This window comes from Heptranchias perlo, unplaced genomic scaffold (genome assembly GCF_035084215.1).
Source record: "Heptranchias perlo isolate sHepPer1 unplaced genomic scaffold, sHepPer1.hap1 HAP1_SCAFFOLD_178, whole genome shotgun sequence".
Taxonomy (NCBI): Eukaryota; Metazoa; Chordata; class Chondrichthyes; order Hexanchiformes; family Hexanchidae; genus Heptranchias; species Heptranchias perlo.
Window position 1 is genome coordinate 553,648 of NW_027139055.1, and position 20,147 is coordinate 573,794.

Sequence of the window (20,147 nt, forward strand, 5' to 3'; positions counted from 1 at the left end):
CAACAGGACGTCAGCGGTCCCAGGAGACGGGCTGCCACCCTCTCATTGGGCACCCGGGATGGGAGGCTAGTGGGCAATGCAGTGGCTATGCCATCCTCGCCCGCATCCCAAGAACATATGGGATGCCCATCGCCCCCACCACCCCTTGACGGTAAGAGCAGCGGGGAAGGGGCTTCCTCACTTATTCCAGTCACGGCAGGTGCTGACCTGCCTTCTGATTTTCACTCAGAGGCAGCCGGTCGAAGCCACGGCCCTTCCGAGCCAGGTGGCAACAAAGCAGGACGTCCCGGAACAGGAGCCTGATCGGATCCCCAGTACAGCGGTAATTATCAGTCACTGGAAATTGATTCACTGAGTGAAAATGGACCATAGGTAGACCTTGTTTTGTGTGGGGGTGGGGGGGGGAGAGGAGTTTTCTTCATGCCACCATCTTAAATGTTTTCCGCTTTGGTCTCCACACAGCGTTCCTCCAGGCGTGTGCAAAGATTGATACAGGACTATGGGCAGAGAGCGGGGCAGTGGGATTAGTTTGGGGATTGATACAGGGCTATGGGGAGAGAGCGGGGCAGTGGGATTAGTTTGGGGATTGATACAGGGCTATGGGGAGAGAGAGTGGGACAGTGGGATTAGTTTGGGGATTGATACAGGGCTATGGGGAGAGAGTGGGACAGTGGGATTAGTTTGGGGATTGATACAGGGCTATGGGGAGAGAGAGGGGCAGTGGGATTAGTTTGGGATTGATACAGGGCTATGGGGAGAGAGAGTGGGACAGTGGGATTAGTTTGGGGATTGATACAGGGCTATGGGGAGAGAGTGGGGCAGTGGGATTAGTTTGGGGATCGATACAGGGCTATGGGGAGAGAGCGGGGCAGTGGGATTAGTTTGGGGATTGATACAGGGCTATGGGGAGAGAGTGGGGCAGTGGGATTAGTTTGGGATTGATACAGGGCTATGGGGAGAGAGTGGGGCAGTGGGAGTAGTTTGGGATTGATACAGGGCTATGGGGAGAGAGCGGGGCAGTGGGATTAGTTTGGGGATTGATACAGGACTATGGGGAGAGAGTGGGGCAGTGGGATTAGTTTGGGGATTGATACAGGGCTATGGGGAGAGGGCGGGGCAGTGGGATTAGTTTGGGGATTGATACAGGGCTATGGGGAGAGAGTGGGGCAGTGGGATTAGTTTGGGGATTGATACAGGGCTATGGGGAGAGAGTGGGGCAGTGGGATTAGTTTGGGGATTGATACAGGGCTATGGGGAGAGAGTGGGGCAGTGGGATTAGTTTGGGGATTGATACAGGGCTATGGGGAGAGAGTGGGGCAGTGGGATTAGTTTGGGGATTGATACAGGGCTATGGGGAGAGAGTGGGGCAGTGGGATTAGTTTGGGGATTGATACAGGGCTATGGGGAGAGAGCAGGGCAGTGGGATTAGTTTGGGATTGATACAGGGCTATGGGGAGAGAGTGGGGCAGTGGGATTAGTTTGGGGATTGATACAGGGCTATGGGGAGAGAGTGGGGCAGTGGGATTAGTTTGGGATTGATACAGGGCTATGGGGAGAGAGCGGGGCAGTGGGATTAGTTTGGGGATTGATACAGGGCTATGGGGAGAGAGCGGGGCAGTGGGATTAGTTTGGGGATTGATACAGGGCTATGGGGAGAGAGCGGGGCAGTGGGATTGACTTCTACTGTTCCGTTGTATTTCAGGGAACGATAAGTGAACCGGACCAAGCCTCCCATCGATCAGTTTCTCCAGCGATCAAACAGGACAGCAGGAAAAACCACACCAGCAGAAAGGCGGTGCCCCTCACCACAGAGGTACCAACTTAGTGTATTCGGTCGGGAGGAAAGGGTGGAGGGGGAAGAGTGGAATGGAACTCTTTCAGGCATCCGTTTTTGGCATCAAGCGCTCCCAGGAGTACAGTGAAACCTGTAAATTACGGACACCTCTCTTTTGTTGTTTTGAAAGGTGTCCTTATTTTTCAAAAAAGTCATTGCCTGTCCTGTGAAAATTTTCAAGTAGCGTGGGAGGTTCTTTACCCAGCCTCCATAGCGGCGGAGAAACCCCTCCATCCCCGGGACACGGCCACGCGAGCGTTCCATCCCAGAGATAGAGCACTTTCTCTGCCTCTGTGGATTCTGGGTAAAGAGCTCGCCATTCCACTGACCTGTGTGCTGTGTTTTCAGTTTGTAAAAGGTGCACTGAAGGCTGTGTCCGTAGATCGTAATCTGCAAGCGTCCATGCTTTCAGATTTGCCCCTTGTATATTTTGCCGTGTGAGTTACTTGGGTCTCTCGATAAGTGCCTGTATTTTTGCAGGTGTCTGGTTTTTTTTTTGGGAGTGTCCCTTTTTTCAGGTTTCACTGTACTTGGGGGAGGTGGTTCGGGGAGCAGCTGCTCTGATACTGTGAGGAGAGGGGGGTGGGGGTTTAATGTTTGGGATGGAGGAGGAGTGGTTGATGTTACAGCTCTTTATGTGCTCCCCACTGGCAGGAGAGCGTATCTGGTCCGAGCTTTATGCTTCATCAGGAAGTCAGTGAGTGGAATCCACTCGGCCAGAGCAGGGGGTGGGGGGTGAAGGGAAGCTAGGTGTTGTTTGGATGAGACGTTAAACCGAGGCCCCGTCTGCCTGTTTGAGTAGGTGTTGAAGATCCCACAGCCACTATTGGAAGAAGAGCAAAGTGGGGAGGGGGGGCGGGAGGGAGTTCTCCCCGGTGTCCTGGGGCCAAAGTTTATCCCTCAAACCAACATCACTAAAAAGCAGACTAACTGGCCGTTAATCGCCAATTGCTGCCCGTGGGATCTTGCTGTGCACCAATTGGCTGCCAGGTTTGCTTACGAAACAGTGCCTGCACTTCAAAAAGATGCTGGTTGGCTCTGAAGCGCTTTCGGACAGCCTGAGGACGTGCTACGTAAATTCGAGTTGTCTGTTCTTCCGAAGTGCAGACCCCGTTGCTTCTTCCTGTCGTACTCCTCGCTCCAGCCCCCCCCCCCCCCCCCCCCCGCCAAATACTAGCCAAAAGAGGGATCTGCACTACCCAACTCTGCAGATGGAGGTGATGGGTTGCCCAGGGAAAGGGCTCAGGCTGTTGGAGCCCCTCGTGCTGGCCAAAGTCATCAGGGTGGATTTGCAGTTTGCCCCCCAGGTCTATGAAAGAAAGAACTCCCATTTCTCCAGCGCCTTTCACCACCTCAGGACGTCCCAAAGCGTTTCGCAGCCGATGAAGTACTTTTTTTTTTGAAGAGTAGTCACTGTTGTAATGTAGGAAAACGCGGCAGCCAATTTGCGCACAGCAAGATCCCACAAACAGCAATGTGATAAATGACCAGATCATCTGTTTATTTAGTGGTGTTGGTTGAGGGATAAATATTGGCCCCAGGACACCGGGGAGAACTCCCCCACCCACACCCCCTGCTCTCCTTCTCTGCGGCTGTGGGATCTTTTATATCCACCTGAGGGGGGCAGACGGGGGCCTCTGTTTAACGTCTCATCCGAAAGACGGCCCCTCCGACAGTGCAGCGCTCCCTCAGTACTTGCACCGGGGGAATGTCAGGCCTGGATTACGGGGCTCGAGTCTCTGAAGTGGGGGGGCTTGAACCCACGACCTTCTGACTCCGAGGCGAGAGTGAGGCCCAGTGTTGCAGATAGTACGTCCGTCATAGAAACCGCACAATTTTCGTTCCCGTGACCGATGAGCAGCAACGGTTTTACGCCCGGGCAGCAAGTTGAAAATCTACCCCTCGATCTCCACCGCCAACTGAATGAGCAGACAAGCTGGGTATTGGTACAGGGCTGAGACGTTGGACAAAATGCCTGCGCTCTGCCTGATTGGGGGGGGGGTGGGGAATACTCTGCCTGATTTTGGGGGGGGGAATGGGGGGGATAATCTGCCTGATTTGATTGGGGGGGGGATACTCTGCCTGATATGGGGGGGATACTCTGCCCGATTTGGTGGGGGGGGGATACTCTGCCTGATTTGGTGGGGGGGATACTCTGCCCGATTTGGTGGGGGGGGATACTCTACCCGATTTGGTGGGGGGGAATACTCTGCCCGATTTGGTTGGGGGGATACTCTGCCCGATATGGGGGGGGATACTCTGCCCGATATGGGGGGGATACTCTGCCCGATTTGGTGGGGGGGGGGATACTCTACCCGATTTGGTAGGGTGGGGGGGGATATGCTGCCCGATTTGGTGGGGTGGGGGGGATATTCTGCCTGATTGGGGGGGTGGGGAATACTCTGCCTGATGGCGGAGGGGAGGTGAGGAATACTCTGCCCGATTTGGTGGGGTGGGGGGATATTCTGCCCGATTTGGGGGGGTTAGGGGGGATACCATGCCCCCCGGTGCCTGATGGATTCAATAACCTGCCGAGTTTCACCGTCCAGGCACACCAATGAAGAATGGCCCCGTGGGCCATTGGATTAATTTCCACCGTAACTCTCCGTTTAAGAGCCGTTGCCTTCAGGAGGTGAGAAAGTTGCCGACCAGAAAAAAAGGAGTGTACGTTCTTTGTTTTAATTTTAGGAAGCCGATTTGAACGAAGTTTCCCCCCGGATTGTCTCCCCCGTGATCAAGGAGGAGTGCACGGAGCCAGCAAGTGCCTACAGGCAGCCCATCTCACCCAAGGTAAGGGGTTCAGGGCAACAGACCCCGCTCCAGGGAGCACACCTTGCAAAGGCGGTGAGGGTGCAATAGCTAATCCCAGTAAATCGTTGCCCGCACAGTCAGTTGATGAACTCATAGGAACAGGAGTAGGCCGTTCAGCCCCTTGAGCCCACTGCCATTTGATAAGATCATGGCTGATCTGTGATCTAACTCCATCTAACCTGCCTTTGGCTCATATCCCTTAAGGGGGTTTTCATTATATAAGGTGGTGATGGAGCTGGGAGAGAAACTTGCTCCAAACAGCACCACCCACTGGCGATAGCCCGCAACTGCAGCGTGACGGTGCAACTGTTTACATACAGGATTTCCATTCTAAATGGGTTCATTTCAATGTCAAATGTTGACATAAAACCCGCAACCAAAAGTGGTGTCTGTGTCGCGCTTTGATTATACCCTCCAAGTGTTCTTTTTCATATATACCGTCTTCATCCCCCCCCCCCCCCCCCCCCCCCAAATCGCCTGATGCCACGGAATCCCCCACATCCGCCTGACCCCCCTTCCCCGCTCTGAGGACAGGCAAATGGCGCCATGGCTTAACGTCTCATCCCAAAGGCACCTCCGACAGTGCAGCGCTGCCTCTGCACTGCACTGGAGAGTGTTGTGCCTGGATTATGGGGCTTGGGTCTCTGGTGTGAGGGCTCGAACCCACGACCTTCGGACTCAGAGGGGAGAGCGAGACCGGCTGGGCCAAACTAACATGTTTAGCTGACCGTATCCATGGTAACTGGAGGGGTACAAACCTTCAAAGAAGAAAGAACTTGTATTTATGACCCCAGGACATCCCAAAGCAATTTACAGCCAAGAAACTACTTTTGAAGTGTAGTCACTGTTGTAATGTAGGGAACACGGCAGCCACTTTGCGCACAGCAAGATCCCACAAACAGCAATGTGATAATGACCAGATCATTTTTTTGTGATGTTGGTCGAGGGATAAATATCGGCCCCAGGAAACCGGGGAGAGCTCCCCTTCCCCCCACTCTTCTTCCAGTAGTGGATGTGGGATCTTTTACATCCACCTGAGAGGGCAGACGGGGGGGCCTCAGTTTAACGTCTCATCCCGAAAGGTGGCACCTCCGACAGTGCTCAGTACTGGCACCGGGGGAGTGTCGGCAGGATTATAGGGCTCACGTCTCTGGAGTGGGGGAGTGAGACCCACTGAGCCACTTTCCCATCGGTGTCTGCGGTGCGACTCCCCCCTTTTTTTTTTAAATGTGTCCTCTTCTGCGCAGTCACTGTAAATGAGCCGCCCCCGTTTCTCCTTCCAGAGACCCGCGGAGCCAGAGGTCCGCTCTTCTGGAATTCCTTCCAATTCTCGGATCACCAGACGGGAGACACCGGAGCAGAACCCGGGATATGGACGTTCTGCTCCTGCAGCGGTAAGAGAGGCGCATCACGTCGGTCTGTCCTTCGCCAGTCAGCCCGGGAGGTTCCCGGAGGACTCTTGGGGTGGGGGGGGGGGGTGCAGACTCCTGGAATGTGTAGGCCCTTAGACCACAGGCAGGAGCTTCAACACCAACAACTTGCATTTATACAGCACCTTTAACGTAGAAAAAGGTGTCAATGGAGCTTCACAGGAGTGTAAATCAGACAAAATTTGACACCGAGCCACATAAGAACAGGTGACCAAAAGCTTGGTCAAAGAGGTAGGTTTTAAGGAGCGTCTTAAAGGAGGAGAGAGAGAGGCGGAGAGGTTTATGGAGGGAATTCCAGAGTTTAGGGCCTAGGCAGCTGAAGGCATGGCTGCCAATGGTGGAGCGATGAAAATTGGGGATGGGCAAGATGTCAGAATTGGAGGAACGCAGAGATCTCGGAGGATTGTAGGATGTTACAGAGATAGGCAGGGGGTGGGGGGCGAGGACCATGGAGGGATTTGAACGCGAGGATGAGAATTTCACAATTGAGGGGTTGCCGGACTGGGAGCCATTGTATGTCAGCACAGGGGTGATGGGTGAATGAGACTTAGTGCGAGTTAATACGGGGCAGCAGGAGTTTTGGATGAGCTTGAGTTCATTGAGGGTGGGAGGCCAGCCAGAAGAGCTACTTCACTTGTAACCTGGGGAATCGACAGCCAACTAGGGCAATGCAGGGTCCTTCCGAAGACTTACGGGGTACATTGTAAATCTACAGCGTTCCTGTTTTTGGCCTGCTTTCTGTTTCCCCCTCCACAATTCAGGCAGGAACTCTCCAGGGTGGGGGTGGGACGTCCTGCTGTTGGTTCTCTTCTAAAGCAGGAGCCTTACCATTTGGGGACCCCCCCACCCCTCCCCTTGTTTTAATAAAATCTTATGCTGTTCATTTTATTTTGAGAAGTTAATATTTCTGTTTGTGAGCCAGTCGACCTTGAGGTGTTTAAGACGATTAAAGGATTTGATAGGGGTTTGGGTTGGATTGGATTTGGACTGAACTGAACTGGTGGATTGAATTGGAACTGAACTGGACTGGACCGATGGATTGGAATTGTACTGAACTAGATTGGATTGGATTTGAACTGTACTGGTGGATTAGGTTGGATTGGAATGGATTGGATTTGAACTGCACTGGTGGATTGGAATTGTACTGAACTGGATTGGATTGGATTTGAACTGGACTGGTGGATTAGGTTGGATTGGAATGGATTGGATTTGAACTGCACTGGTGGATTGGAATTGTACTGAACTGGATTGGATTGGATTTGAACTGTACTGGTGGATTAGGTTGGATTGGAATGGATTGGATTTGAACTGCACTGGTGGATTGGAATTGTACTGAACTGGATTGGATTGGATTTGAACTGGACTGGTGGATTAGGTTGGATTGGAATGGATTGGATTTGAACTGGACTGAACTGAATAATTGGACTGGACTGGTGGGTTGGGTTGGATTGGAATAGGATTTGGACTGAACTGGACTGGTGGATTGGATTTGGACCGAACTGGACTGGTGGATTGGATTTGGACCGAACTGGACTATTGGATTGGATTTGGACCGAACTGGACTGGTGGATTGGATTTGGACCGAACTGGACTGGTGGATTGGATTTGGACCGAACTGGACTGGTGGATTGGATTTGGACCGAACTGGACTGGTGGATTGGATTTGGACCGAACTGGACTGGTGGATTGGATTTGGACCGAACTGGACTGGTGGACTGGATTTGGACCGAACTGGACTGGTGGATTGGATTTGGACCGAACTGGACTGGTGGATTGGATTTGGACCGAACTGGACTGGTGGATTGGATTTGGACCGAACTGGACTATTGGATTGGATTTGGACCGAACTGGACTGGTGGATTGGATTTGGACCGAACTGGACTGGTGGATTGGATTTGGACCGAACTGGACTGGTGGATTGGATTTGGACCGAACTGGACTGGTGGATTGGATTTGGACCGAACTGGACTGGTGGATTGGATTTGGACCGAACTGGACTGGTGGATTGGATTTGGACCGAACTGGACTGGTGGATTGGATTTGGACCGAACTGGACTGGTGGATTGGATTTGGACCGAACTGGACTGGTGGATTGGATTTGGACCGAACTGGACTGGTGGATTGGATTTGGACCGAACTGGACTGGTGGATTGGATTTGGACCGAACTGGACTGGTGGATTGGATTTGGACCGAACTGGACTATTGGATTGGATTTGGACCGAACTGGACTGGTGGATTGGATTTGGACCGAACTGGACTGGTGGATTGGATTTGGACCGAACTGGACTGGTGGATTGGATTTGGACCGAACTGGACTGGTGGATTGGATTTGGACCGAACTGGACTGGTGGATTGGATTTGGACCGAACTGGACTGGTGGATTGGATTTGGACCGAACTGGACTGGTGGATTGGATTTGGACCGAACTGGACTATTGGATTGGATTTGGACCGAACTGGACTGGTGGATTGGATTTGGACCGAACTGGACTGGTGGATTGGATTTGGACCGAACTGGACTGGTGGATTGGATTTGGACCGAACTGGACTGGTGGATTGGATTTGGACCGAACTGGACTGGTGGATTGGATTTGGACCGAACTGGACTGGTGGATTGGATTTGGACCGAACTGGACTGGTGGATTGGATTTGGACCGAACTGGACTGGTGGATTGGATTTGGACCGAACTGGACTGGTGGATTGGATTTGGACCGAACTGGACTGGTGGATTGGATTTGGACCGAACTGGACTGGTGGATTGGATTTGGACCGAACTGGACTGGTGGATTGGATTTGGACCGAACTGGACTGGTGGATTGGATTTGGACCGAACTGGACTGGTGGATTGGATTTGGACCGAACTGAACTGGTGGATTGGATTTGGACTGAACTGGACTGGTGGATTGGATTTGGACTGAACTGGACTGGTGGACTGGATTTGGACTGAACTGGACTATTGGATTGGATTTGGACTGGACTATTGGATTGGATTTGGACCGAACTGGACTGGTGGATTGGATTTGGACTGAACTGGACTGGTGGATTGGATTTGGACCGAACTGGACTATTGGATTGGATTTGGACTGAACTGGACTGGTGGATTGGATTTGGACTGAACTGGACTGGTGGATTGGATTTGGACCGAACTGGACTATTGGATTGGATTTGGACTGAACTGGACTATTGGATTGGATTTGGACTGGACTATTGGATTGGATTTGGACCGAACTGGACTGGTGGATTGGATTTGGACTGAACTGGACTGGTGGATTGGATTTGGACTGAACTGGACTGGTGGATTGGATTTGGACTGAACTGGACTGGTGGATTGGATTTGGACTGGACTGGACTATTGGATTGGATTTGGACTGGACTATTGGATTGGATTTGGACCGAACTGGACTTTTGGATTGGATTTGGACTGAACTGGACTGGTGGATTGGATTTGGACTGAACTATTGGATTGGATTTGGACCGAACTGGACTGGTGGATTGGATTTGGACTGAACTGGACTGGTGGATTGGATTTGGACTGGACTGGACTATTGGATTGGATTTGGACTGGACTACTGGATTGGATTTGGTCCGAACTGGACTGGTGGATTGGATTTGGACTGAACTGGACTGGTGGATTGGATTTGGACCGAACTGGACTATTGGATTGGATTTGGACTGAACTGGACTATTGGATTGGATTTGGACTGGACTATTGGATTGGATTTGGACCGAACTGGACTGGTGGATTGGATTTGGACTGAACTGGACTGGTGGATTGGATTTGGACCGAACTGGACTATTGGATTGGATTTGGACTGAACTGGACTGGTGGATTGGATTTGGACTGAACTGGACTGGTGGATTGGATTTGGACCGAACTGGACTATTGGATTGGATTTGGACTGAACTGGACTGGTGGATTGGATTTGGACTGAACTATTGGATTGGATTTGGACCGAACTGGACTGGTGGATTGGATTTGGACTGAACTGGACTGGTGGATTGGATTTGGACTGGACTGGACTATTGGATTGGATTTGGACTGGACTATTGGATTGGATTTGGACTGAACTGGACTGGTGGATTGGATTTGGACCGAACTGGACTATTTGATTAGATTTGGACTGGTGGATTCGGTTGGGTTGGATTTGAACTGAACGATTGGATTGGATTGGATTGGATTGGAACTGAACTGGATTGATGGATAAAGTAGATAGAGAGAAACTATTTCCTCTGGTGGGGGGAGTCCAGAACAAGGGGGCATAACCTTAAAATTAGAGCTCAGCTCAGGGGTGATGTCAGGAAGCACTTCTTGACACAAAGGGTAGTGGAAATCTGGAAAACTCTTCCCCCAAAAAGCTGTCAAGGCTGGGGGTCAATTGGAAAATTTCAAAGTTGAGATTGATAGATTTTATGTTGGGTAAGGGTATTAAGGGTTATGGAACCAAGGCGGGTAAATGGAGTTGAGGTACAGATCAGCCATGATCTAATTGAAGGGCCGGACAGGTTCAAGGGGCTGAATAGCCTCCTCCTGTTCTTATGACCTACCATGGCGTTGCACACAAGCGGTCGAGGTGTTTCTAGTATTCTAAAGGGACTAGATAATGCCGACCATGATCAGCTCTTTCAATTTGTCCAGAAATGTAGAACCAGAGGACACGGCCTGCGTTTGAAGGGGGGTAAATTCAAAACTCATCTGCGGAAACAATATCTCATTGAGCAAGTGGTTAATCTGGGGAACAAGCTTCCCAGGGAGACGCTGGAAGCAGGTAGTAGTGTTTGTTCCAGATGTAAATTAGATAGATCTCATTCAGAAAATACCATTTTGGGGACTGCAGTATAGGAGAAATTTGAGACGTGACATGTGGTAAGTGTAGGAAGGAACAGGTGACTTTGGACCTGTGGCTCCCAAAGCTCTCCACAACTGGGGGATTTCCCTCCCCTCGTGTCTGGGTCTGTTGGAGACTAATCGACGGAGATTGATTGCTACGATTAGTCAACAACTCCATTATCGTCGTATCGTGGGACCATCCACCAGGATGGTAGAAGGAGAACTAGATGGACCTCGGTCTTTTCTCGTCCAGCAATTCCTATGTTCCTAGGAGACTAAGTGTAGTCTTCGAATGAAGTGGGTCCAGAAGCTGGGTTGGGGGTCAGAGGCCGGGGTGTCTGGACCAAGGCGCACAGATGTGATTCAGTCCCCCATTTTATAGTTATACGTTCTGTCCTTATATTATTTCCAATGTAAACCCCTGTGTCCCCATTTCTAATCGGGACTGCCTATGTAAACATGTCACGTGGTGATTCCACCCTCCCACCAGCGGTGGCGCTGCAGGGGGAGGAGATGCTTACGACTTGTCATATTTTAATCTTTTTCACTCTTCAAAACCAAAGGGTGAAGCAGGTCAGTCAGTCCCGTCGCAAAGCCTGGAAGGGAGTAAAGGTGATGCCGATGACGACAGCGGTTTACCAGTGGTGAGTCCCGCTGGGAGCGGCGGCGCCAGGGGTCGTTTCGCGCAGCACCCGTGCGAGCCTCGGCGTGCCAGCGTCGAAAGGGTTAGGGGGGGTTGCTGGCTCCATCTCGTCCTGGTCCCTGATGAAGGTGGAGGGGTGGGGGGGAGGCGGGGTGGAAGAAATACCGGGTCCCTATAACACAGCGGCTCAGACACTGACCATGGAAGCCCCAGGTTATGTTCCCCGCACCTTTAGCTGATCTTGGCCAGGTTGTAGTTGGGGGCTTGATGCCTCTAGTCCTGGGGAGGTGGGGGAGCGGGCGGACGGAGGGAGAGGGTCCATTCCCGACTGCCAACTAATTGCCCCATTTTGGTAGGTGCAGGTGTAGGTGTTTTGACATTCCCAGGTGGGCCGAGGATAGGATCGGGCTTGGCTGTGGTGCCCTCCATGGTTTAATAGCCCTCGTTGTGTGTGTGTGTGTCTGTCTGTCTTGCTGTCTGTCTGTGTCACTGTCTTTGTTACTATGTCTCTCTACACTCTTGCTACCTCTCCATATGCTTCTCTATCTCCATCATTCTCTCTATGAATCACTGTCTGTCTCTTTTCCTTTATTCTTTTTTCTCTGTCTCTGTCTGTCCGTCTATCTCTATATCTGTCCGTCTATCTCTCTCCCCCGTTTGTGCGTCTCTCTTGCCCTCCCGCCCCCTCGCTCGCGCCCTCCCGCCGAACGTGATTGGCCCTTTGGGCAGGGTACTGGAAGCCATGTGTGGAGAAAGGAGGGGGCTTTCAGGAAGTTCTGCTGCACTTGGTTAAAAAGCAACCTGTAGCTACAACCCAGGACCAGGTTACCTGCGTGCGCTCTCAGCCAGTGGCCGCCTGTCTTCACTGCAACCCCCTCCCCGGAAGCACCAAACTGAAGCGGCTCTGACATTACAGGCGGTGCGAAGGATTTCCTGCCCCTGTGACCACTGCGTTGTATCAGTGGGGCGATTCCGTGATCCCAGCCAGGGACCGAGCTTAACAGAGAGCTTGGCTTTGCAGCCGGGAGCACAAAATCACCCCTCCCGGTGGGTTCGCTCTGCTCCTGTGGCGGCAGCGCAATCCAAGTGTTTAACACTTCGAAACCACGTTGATTTTAAGATCATTTATTGTGCTTCACACCTGAAAGGCAAGTTATGAGCCAACGTTTGCCTTCAGGGAGTCTTCGAACGAGTGTTCTCGTCTTCAAAGATCAGTGTTATGAAGGATTAACCGCATTTTCCCTTGAGCACTTTTTTTTTGGTTTGGCATAAATTATTCCGTGTGCATTTCATCACAAGTCATATGCTGGGAGGGTTTACTGAGTGACAGTGTGAGAGAGAGGGATTAACATCAGTAGAGATACAGTCAGTAACACAGGGCGCTGGGAGGAGAGGGGTTACTGAGTGACAGTGTGAGGGAGAGGGATTAACATCAGTAGAGATACAGTCAGTAACACAGGGTGCTGGGGGGAGAGGGGTTACTGAGTGACAGTGTGAGGGAGAGGGATTAACATCAGTAGAGATACAGTCAGTAACACAGGGCGCTGGGGGGAGAGGGGTTACTGTGTGACAGTGTGAGGGAGAGGGATTAACATCAGTAGAGATACAGTCAGTAACACAGGGCGCTGGGGGGAGAGGGGTTACTGAGTGACAGTGTGAGGGAGAGGGATTAACATCAGTAGAGATACAGTCAGTAACACAGGGCGCTGGGGGAGAGGGGTTACTGAATGACAGTGTGAGGGAGAGGGATTAACATCAGTAGAGATACAGTCAGTAACACAGGGCGCTGGAGGGAGAGGGGTTACTGAATGACGGTGTGAGAGAGAGGGATTAACATCAGTAGAGATACAGTCAGTAACACCGTGGTTGTGCAGAGCTTGACAATCCTGACGTGTTGGTTCGATATGTCTGCAGTCGTTCGCTGCCCCGAGCAGCTTCCTCTGATACGATCAGGGGATCGGGCTGGTCCAGGATGCTACGAGTGTGATGGAGGTTTGGAGTTGTAACCCAATACACGACCCAGGCTGGGACGCAACGCTCCAGGGGCCTGTTAATGATTGACTAGACCAGCCAGCCTGGCCCAGTGCAGGGAGAGAGAGAGTGTGATATCCGATACGATTGGGTATGAGAAAAGAGTGAAGATATACTCCCATTTACATTCTCTCTCTCTCTCTCACACACTCCAACGCTTGCACAGTCTAATTCACGACCATGCTCTCTGTCTCGCGCTCTTCAGGAATAATTCTGACCTAATTTGCCCATTTTACTTCCCACCGAAGTTTACTTTCCACTGTAAAACGGGCGAGCGATTGATTCCTGTCAGTTTCCCGCAGGGCGGAGTATTTTAAAATCACCCCCGTTTGATTCTCACGCTGGCAGAGGTTGCAGAGATAGGGAGGGAGGGGGCGAGGGCCATGGAGGGATTTGAAAACAAGGATGAGAATTTTAAAATCGAGGCATTGCTGGAACCAGGAGCCAGTGTAGATCAGCGAGCACAAGGGTGACGGGTCTTGGTGGGAGTTAGGTTACGGGCAGCAGTTTTGGATGAGCTCAAGTTTATGGAGGATGGGAGGCCAGCCAGGAGGTAACATCAGCACCGATGAGGGTTTCAGCAACAGATGAGCTGAGGCAGGGGCAGGGACGGGCAATCTTACGGAAGTGGAAGTAGGCGGTCTTGGTGATGGAGCGGATGTGTGGTCGAAAGCTCATCTCAGGGTCAGATAAGACTCTGAGGTTGGGAACGGTCTGGTTCAGCCTCAGACAGTGGTCAGGGAGAGGGATGGAGTCGGTGGCGAGGGAACGGAGTTTGGGGCGGGGAACGGCGACAATGGCCTCGGTCTTCCCAATATTTAGTTGGAGGAAATTTTTGCTCGTCCAGTACTGGACGTCGGACAAGCAGTGTGAGAAATGAGAGAGAGTGGAGGGGTCGAGGGAGGCGGTGGTGAGGTAGAGCTGGGTGTCGTCAGCGTACATGTGGAATCGGACGTGTTTTCGGACGATGTCACCCAGGGGCAGCATGTAGATGAGAAATAGGAGGGGGCCAAGGATAGATCCTCGGGGGACTCCAGAGGTAACGGTGCGGGAGGGGGAAGAGAAGCCATTGCAGGAGATTCTCTGGCTCCGACTGGAGGGATAAGAATGGAACGAGGCGAGGGCAGTCCCACCCAGCTGGAGGACGGAGGAGAGGGGTTGGAGGAGGATGGTGTGGTCGACCATGTCAAAGGCTGCAGACAGGTCGCGAAGGATGAGGTGGGAGAGTTCACCATGGTCACCGTCACTTAGGATGTCATTGGTGACTTTGATAAGGGCCATTTCAGCACTGTGGCAGGGGCGGAAACCTGATTGGAGAGATTCAAACATGGAGTTGGGGTAAAGATAGGCGTGGATTTGGGAGGTGACGACACGTTCAAGGACTTCGGAGAGGAAAGGGAGGGTGGAGATGGGGCGGTAGTTTGCAAGGACAGAGGGGTCAAAGGTGGGTGTTTTGAGGAGGGGGGTGATGATGGCAGATTTGAAAGGGAAGGGACAGTACCTGAGGAGAGGGAACCATTAACAATATCAGCTCACATGGGGGTCAGGAAGGGAAGTTGGGTGGTCAGCAGTTTAGTGGGAATAGGGTCGCGGGAGCAGGAGGTGGGTCTCATGGTCAAGATGAGCTCGGAGAGGGCATGAGGGGAGGTAGGAGAGAAACTAGAGAAAGATGCGAGTTCAGGGCTAGAGCAGGAGGGAACCTTGGGGGAGGTTTGGCTTGGTGGGCATGGGGAAGGGAGGGAATCAGCAGAGGCAGCTGAACGGATGGTCTCAATCTTAGTGGCAAACACACTCTCGCACACACATATAGTTGCACACATATAGTCTCTCACATGCTCTGTCTCGCACACACGTAGTCACACTCACACATAGTCACTCGCACTCACATATTCACACGCACTCAGTCACTCACACTTGCACATACATACAGTCACACGCTTTGACTCTCACTCATACAGTCACACACACACACTCTGTCTCTCGCACACATACGGCCTCATTTAGTCTCACGCACTCTTGCTCACAGATTAAAGGGTGATCTAATCGAGGGGTTTAAGATGATTAAAGGATTTGATAGGGTCGATGGAGAGAAACTATTTCCTCTGGTGGGGGGAGTCCAGAACAAGGGGGCAGAACCTTAAAATTAGAGCCAGGCCGTTTCGGGGTGATGTCAGGAAGCACTTCCTCACACAAAGGGGAGTGGAAATCTGGAACTCTCTCCCCCACAAAAAGGCCGTTGAGGCTGGGGGTCAGTTGAAAATTTCAAGATTGAGATTGGTAGATTTTTGTTGGGTAAGGGGATTAAGGGTTACGGAATCAAGGCGGGTAAGATGGAGTTAAGATACAGATCAGCCATGATCTGATTGAATGGCGGAATAGGCTTGAGGGGACTGAACGGCCTCCTCCTGTCCCTGTGTAACAGACTCGAGGGGACTGAACAGACTCCTCCTGTCCCTGTGTAACAGGCTCGAGGGGACTGAACAGACTCCTCCTGTCCCTGTGTAACAGGCTCGAGGGGACTGAACGGCCTCCTCCTGTCCCTGTGGAACAGGCTCGAGGGGACTGAACGGCCTCCTCCTGTCCCTGTGTAACAGGCTCGAGGGGACTGAACAGACTCCTCCTGTCCCTGTGTAACAGGCTCGAGGGGACTGAACGGCCTCCTCCTGTCCCTGTGTAACAGGCTCGAGGGGACTGAACGGCCTCCTCCTGTCCCTGTGGAACAGACTCGAGGGGACTGAACAGACTCCTCCTGTCCCTGTGCAACAGGCTCGAGGGGACTGAACAGACTCCTCCTGTCCCTGTGTAACAGGCTCGAGGGGACTGAACAGACTCCTCCTGTCCCTGTGTAACAGACTCGAGGGGACTGAACAGACTCCTCCTGTCCCTGTGTAACAGGCTCGAGGGGACTGAACAGACTCCTCCTGTCCCTGTGGAACAGGCTTGAGGGGACTGAACGGCCTCCTCCTGTCCCTGTGGAACAGACTCGAGGGGACTGAACGGCCTCCTCCTGTCCCTGTGGAACAGACTCGAGGGGACTGAACAGACTCCTCCTGTCCCTGTGCAACAGGCTCGAGGGGACTGAACAGACTCCTCCTGTCCCTGTGCAACAGGCTCGAGGGGACTGAACAGACTCCTCCTGTCCCTGTGTAACAGGCTCGAGGGGACTGAATGGCCTCCTCCTGTCCCTGTGTAACAGGCTCGAGGGGACTGAACAGACTCCTCCTGTCCCTGTGCAACAGGCTCGAGGGGACTGAACAGACTCCTCCTGTCCCTGTGGAACAGACTCGAGGGGACTGAACAGACTCCTCCTGTCCCTGTGTAACAGGCTCGAGGGGACTGAACAGACTCCTCCTGTCCCTGTGGAACAGACTCGAGGGGACTGAACAGACTCCTCCTGTCCCTGTGGAACAGACTCGAGGGGACTGAACAGACTCCTCCTGTCCCTGTGGAACAGACTCGAGGAGACTGAACAGACTCCTCCTGTCCCTGTGTAACAGACTCGAGGGGACTGAACAGACTCCTCCTGTCCCTGTGGAACAGACTCGAGGAGACTGAACAGACTCCTCCTGTCCCTGTGTAACAGACTCGAGGGGACTGAACAGACTCCTCCTGTCCCTGTGTAACAGGCTCGAGGGGACTGAACAGACTCCTCCTGTCCCTGTGGAACAGACTCGAGGGGACTGAACAGACTCCTCCTGTCCCTGTGTAACAGGCTCGAGGGGACTGAACAGACTCCTCCTGTCCCTGTGCAACAGGCTCGAGGGGACTGAACAGACTCCTCCTGTCCCTGTGGAACAGACTCGAGGGGACTGAACAGACTCCTCCTGTCCCTGTGGAACAGACTCGAGGGGACTGAACAGACTCCTCCTGTCCCTGTGGAACAGACTCGAGGGGACTGAACAGACTCCTCCTGTCCCTGTGTAACAGACTCGAGGGGACTGAACGGCCTCCTCCTGTCCCTGTGGAACAGACTCGAGGGGACTGAACAGACTCCTCCTGTCCCTGTGGAACAGACTCGAGGGGACTGAACGACCTCCTCCTGTCCCTATGACAGGTCTGACTCATTGTACCGGACTCGGAGAGTCACTGCAGGTAATCTTCCAGCCGACTGACCTGGGTTTTTTCCTTCCTCCTCTCCACCTCCCCCCCCCCATAGATCACGCAGATCTTCAGCCTGGGATCGCCCTACATGATGATGACGCTGGAGCCTCACCTCCGTAACTTCATGCAGGACCTGATGGTGATGCCTCTGCCAGCCTCCTGGGTGGTGTGCTCGTCCCTGGGGCCCGACGTCCAGCTGATCCAGCTCTCCCGCAAGTCTCCGGTGTCCGACGCCGTGGTCCAGATCCGCCCCGGCTTCTTCTTCCACGTGCTGGTGAGGGGCCTGCCCGTTCCCCTGGGCCACCGGCTCTACCGCAGCCACCCGGCCCAGCTGACCACCGTGGACGATGTGGTGGACCTGATCGGCGACCTGGAGACCTACCGAGTCTGCGCCGGCTACCCCCAGCTCCGCAACTGCAAGCCCCCGCCGGCGGTGGTGGCAGCCCTGCTCCCCCGCGAGCGCTCCTCCTACTGCGAGGTCCTGGTGGTGCGGGACCGCTGCTTTCAGTGCGCCGTGACCCTGTGAGCCGCCCGCCGACCTTCGGACTCCGACCTTCCAACGGACTCGCACACGACACTAAATAATGGTTGGTTCTCGCTCGTCAGTTGGGGTGGGGGGGATGTAAACGATTAAAACACTGGATTACTGGATCACACAGCGCCTGAAGTCCGCCAGCCTCTCTTTCTCCTCCCCCCCGCCTCCCCTTCTCCTGCCCCCTCTCTCTTTTTCCTTCCCACCCCCCAGGATCGACACTGGACCGGATCCAAGAGGAGGACCATTGGCTTCTAAAACTAGATCACTGGATCTGGCCTTGCTCGCAAAAACGGTAAAGGTCCTTGGGGGTGGTGAGGGAGGGGGGGTTAGAAACGGGGCGAATGTGACATAGGGTAACTGCTGCCCCCTCCCCCCGCCGTCTCGTCACTCCCCGTTCCCCCTCCCCGCCGTCTCGTCACTCCCCGTTCCCCCTCCCCGCCGCCTCGTCACTCCCCGTTCCCCCTCCCCGCCGCCTCGTCACTCCCCGTTCCCCCTCCCCGCCGCCTCGTCACTCCCCGTTCCCCCTCCCCGCCGCCTCGTCACTCCCCGTTCCCCCTCCCCGCCGCCTCGTCACTCCCCGTTCCCCCTCCCCGCCGCCTCGTCACTCCCCGTTCCCCCTCCCCGCCGCCTCGTCACTCCCCGTTCCCCCTCCCCGCCGCCTCATCACTCCCCGTTCCCCCTCCCCGCCGCCTCGTCACTCCCCGTTCCCCCTCCCCCCGCCGCCTCGTCACTCCCCGTTCCCCCTCCCCCCGCCGCCTCGTCACTCCCCGTTCCCCCTCCCCCCGCCGCCTCGTCACTCCCCGTTCCCCCTCCCCCCGCCGCCTCGTCACTCCCCGTTCCCCTCCCCCCGCCGCCTCGTCACTCCCCGTTCCCCCTCCCCCCGCCGCCTCGTCACTCCCCGTTCCCCCTCCCCCCGCCGCCTCGTCACTCCCCGTTCCCCCTCCCCCCGCCGCCTCGTCACTCCCCGTTCCCCCTCCCCCCGCCGCCTCGTCACTCCCCGATCCACCCTCCCCCCGCCGCCTCGTCACTCCCCGATCCACCCTCCCCCCGCCGCCTCGTCACTCCCCGATCCACCCTCCCCCCGCCGCCTCGTCACTCCCCGTTCCCCCCCCCCCCCCCCCCCCCACTGCTGCCTCGTCACTCCCCGTTCCTGCTCCCCGCCGCCTCGTCACTCCCCGTTCCCCCCTCCCCCCGCTGCCTCATGCTTTCTTGTGGTTGAGGGAGGGATTGTGAGGATAAAGTAAGAGTGTTCTGTTCTGGGTTTTTTTATCCCTCTGTGCTGTTTATTAAAGTCTATGTGACGCTAACTTGTTACCTTCCCGAGCACCTTTTTTTTCGTGTGTGGGGGGCCTGGCAAATCAGCGACAAGAATTACTTTATTTTTGTTTAAAGAGAAAAAGACCTTTTTTAAAAAAAAACAAAAGATCGAATATGTCATCTCTTGCGTTTGACATTTGCTTGTCGGCTGCAGTTTAAGGGTTAATAAAGGACCGTTCCAACATCAGGTTCTCCCCCGCCCCCGCCCAAAACACTCTTACTGATCCCCTACCTCACACTCCCCAGGGCCAGTGAATAGTGACGTTCTACCACGTGTTTCGGGGTGGGGAGGTGGGAACCGGCTGATCTGGCGCGGGGAGAGGCCGTGAGCACGCTAGGGCCCCTGCGGTCCGGGTGCGTACGATCGTGGGCTGCTCCTGGCGCTCCCCGTAGCAGCGGTGGGGTTTTTTAAATCTCACCGCGACTCGCATCATTAGCTTTGTGTGGTTTTTTTTAAACCCCCCCCCCCCCCCCCTGCCAGGAACGGTCAGATGGCCGAGAGTGGCTGAACAGGGCTCCCGTTCCCGGCTTCCCTGACCTGAGGTCGACCCGTGGACTAGCAAGGAAGGGGGTATCAGTTCCCCAGCGCGTCCCTCCCCTCCCCGCCGAGAGTCGG

The 20,147-nt window shown here is 54.1% G+C and overlaps 1 protein-coding gene across 1 annotated transcript in view; it reads left to right on the forward strand.

Moving 5' to 3' along the window:
- The window catches only part of mbd1a (methyl-CpG binding domain protein 1a), a 57,754-nt gene extending 38,429 nt beyond the window's left edge, over nt 1–19,325 (forward strand). The window contains exons 18-23 of the mRNA XM_067977786.1: nt 230–322; nt 1,703–1,813; nt 4,523–4,624; nt 5,929–6,039; nt 11,468–11,548; nt 17,735–19,325. Of these exons, the coding sequence (XP_067833887.1) occupies nt 230–322; nt 1,703–1,813; nt 4,523–4,624; nt 5,929–6,039; nt 11,468–11,548; nt 17,735–18,205 (969 nt within the window). The 3' untranslated portion in view covers nt 18,206–19,325. The remainder of the gene's footprint in view (nt 1–229; nt 323–1,702; nt 1,814–4,522; nt 4,625–5,928; nt 6,040–11,467; nt 11,549–17,734) is intronic.
- Nucleotides 19,326–20,147: the final 822 nt, after the last annotated feature.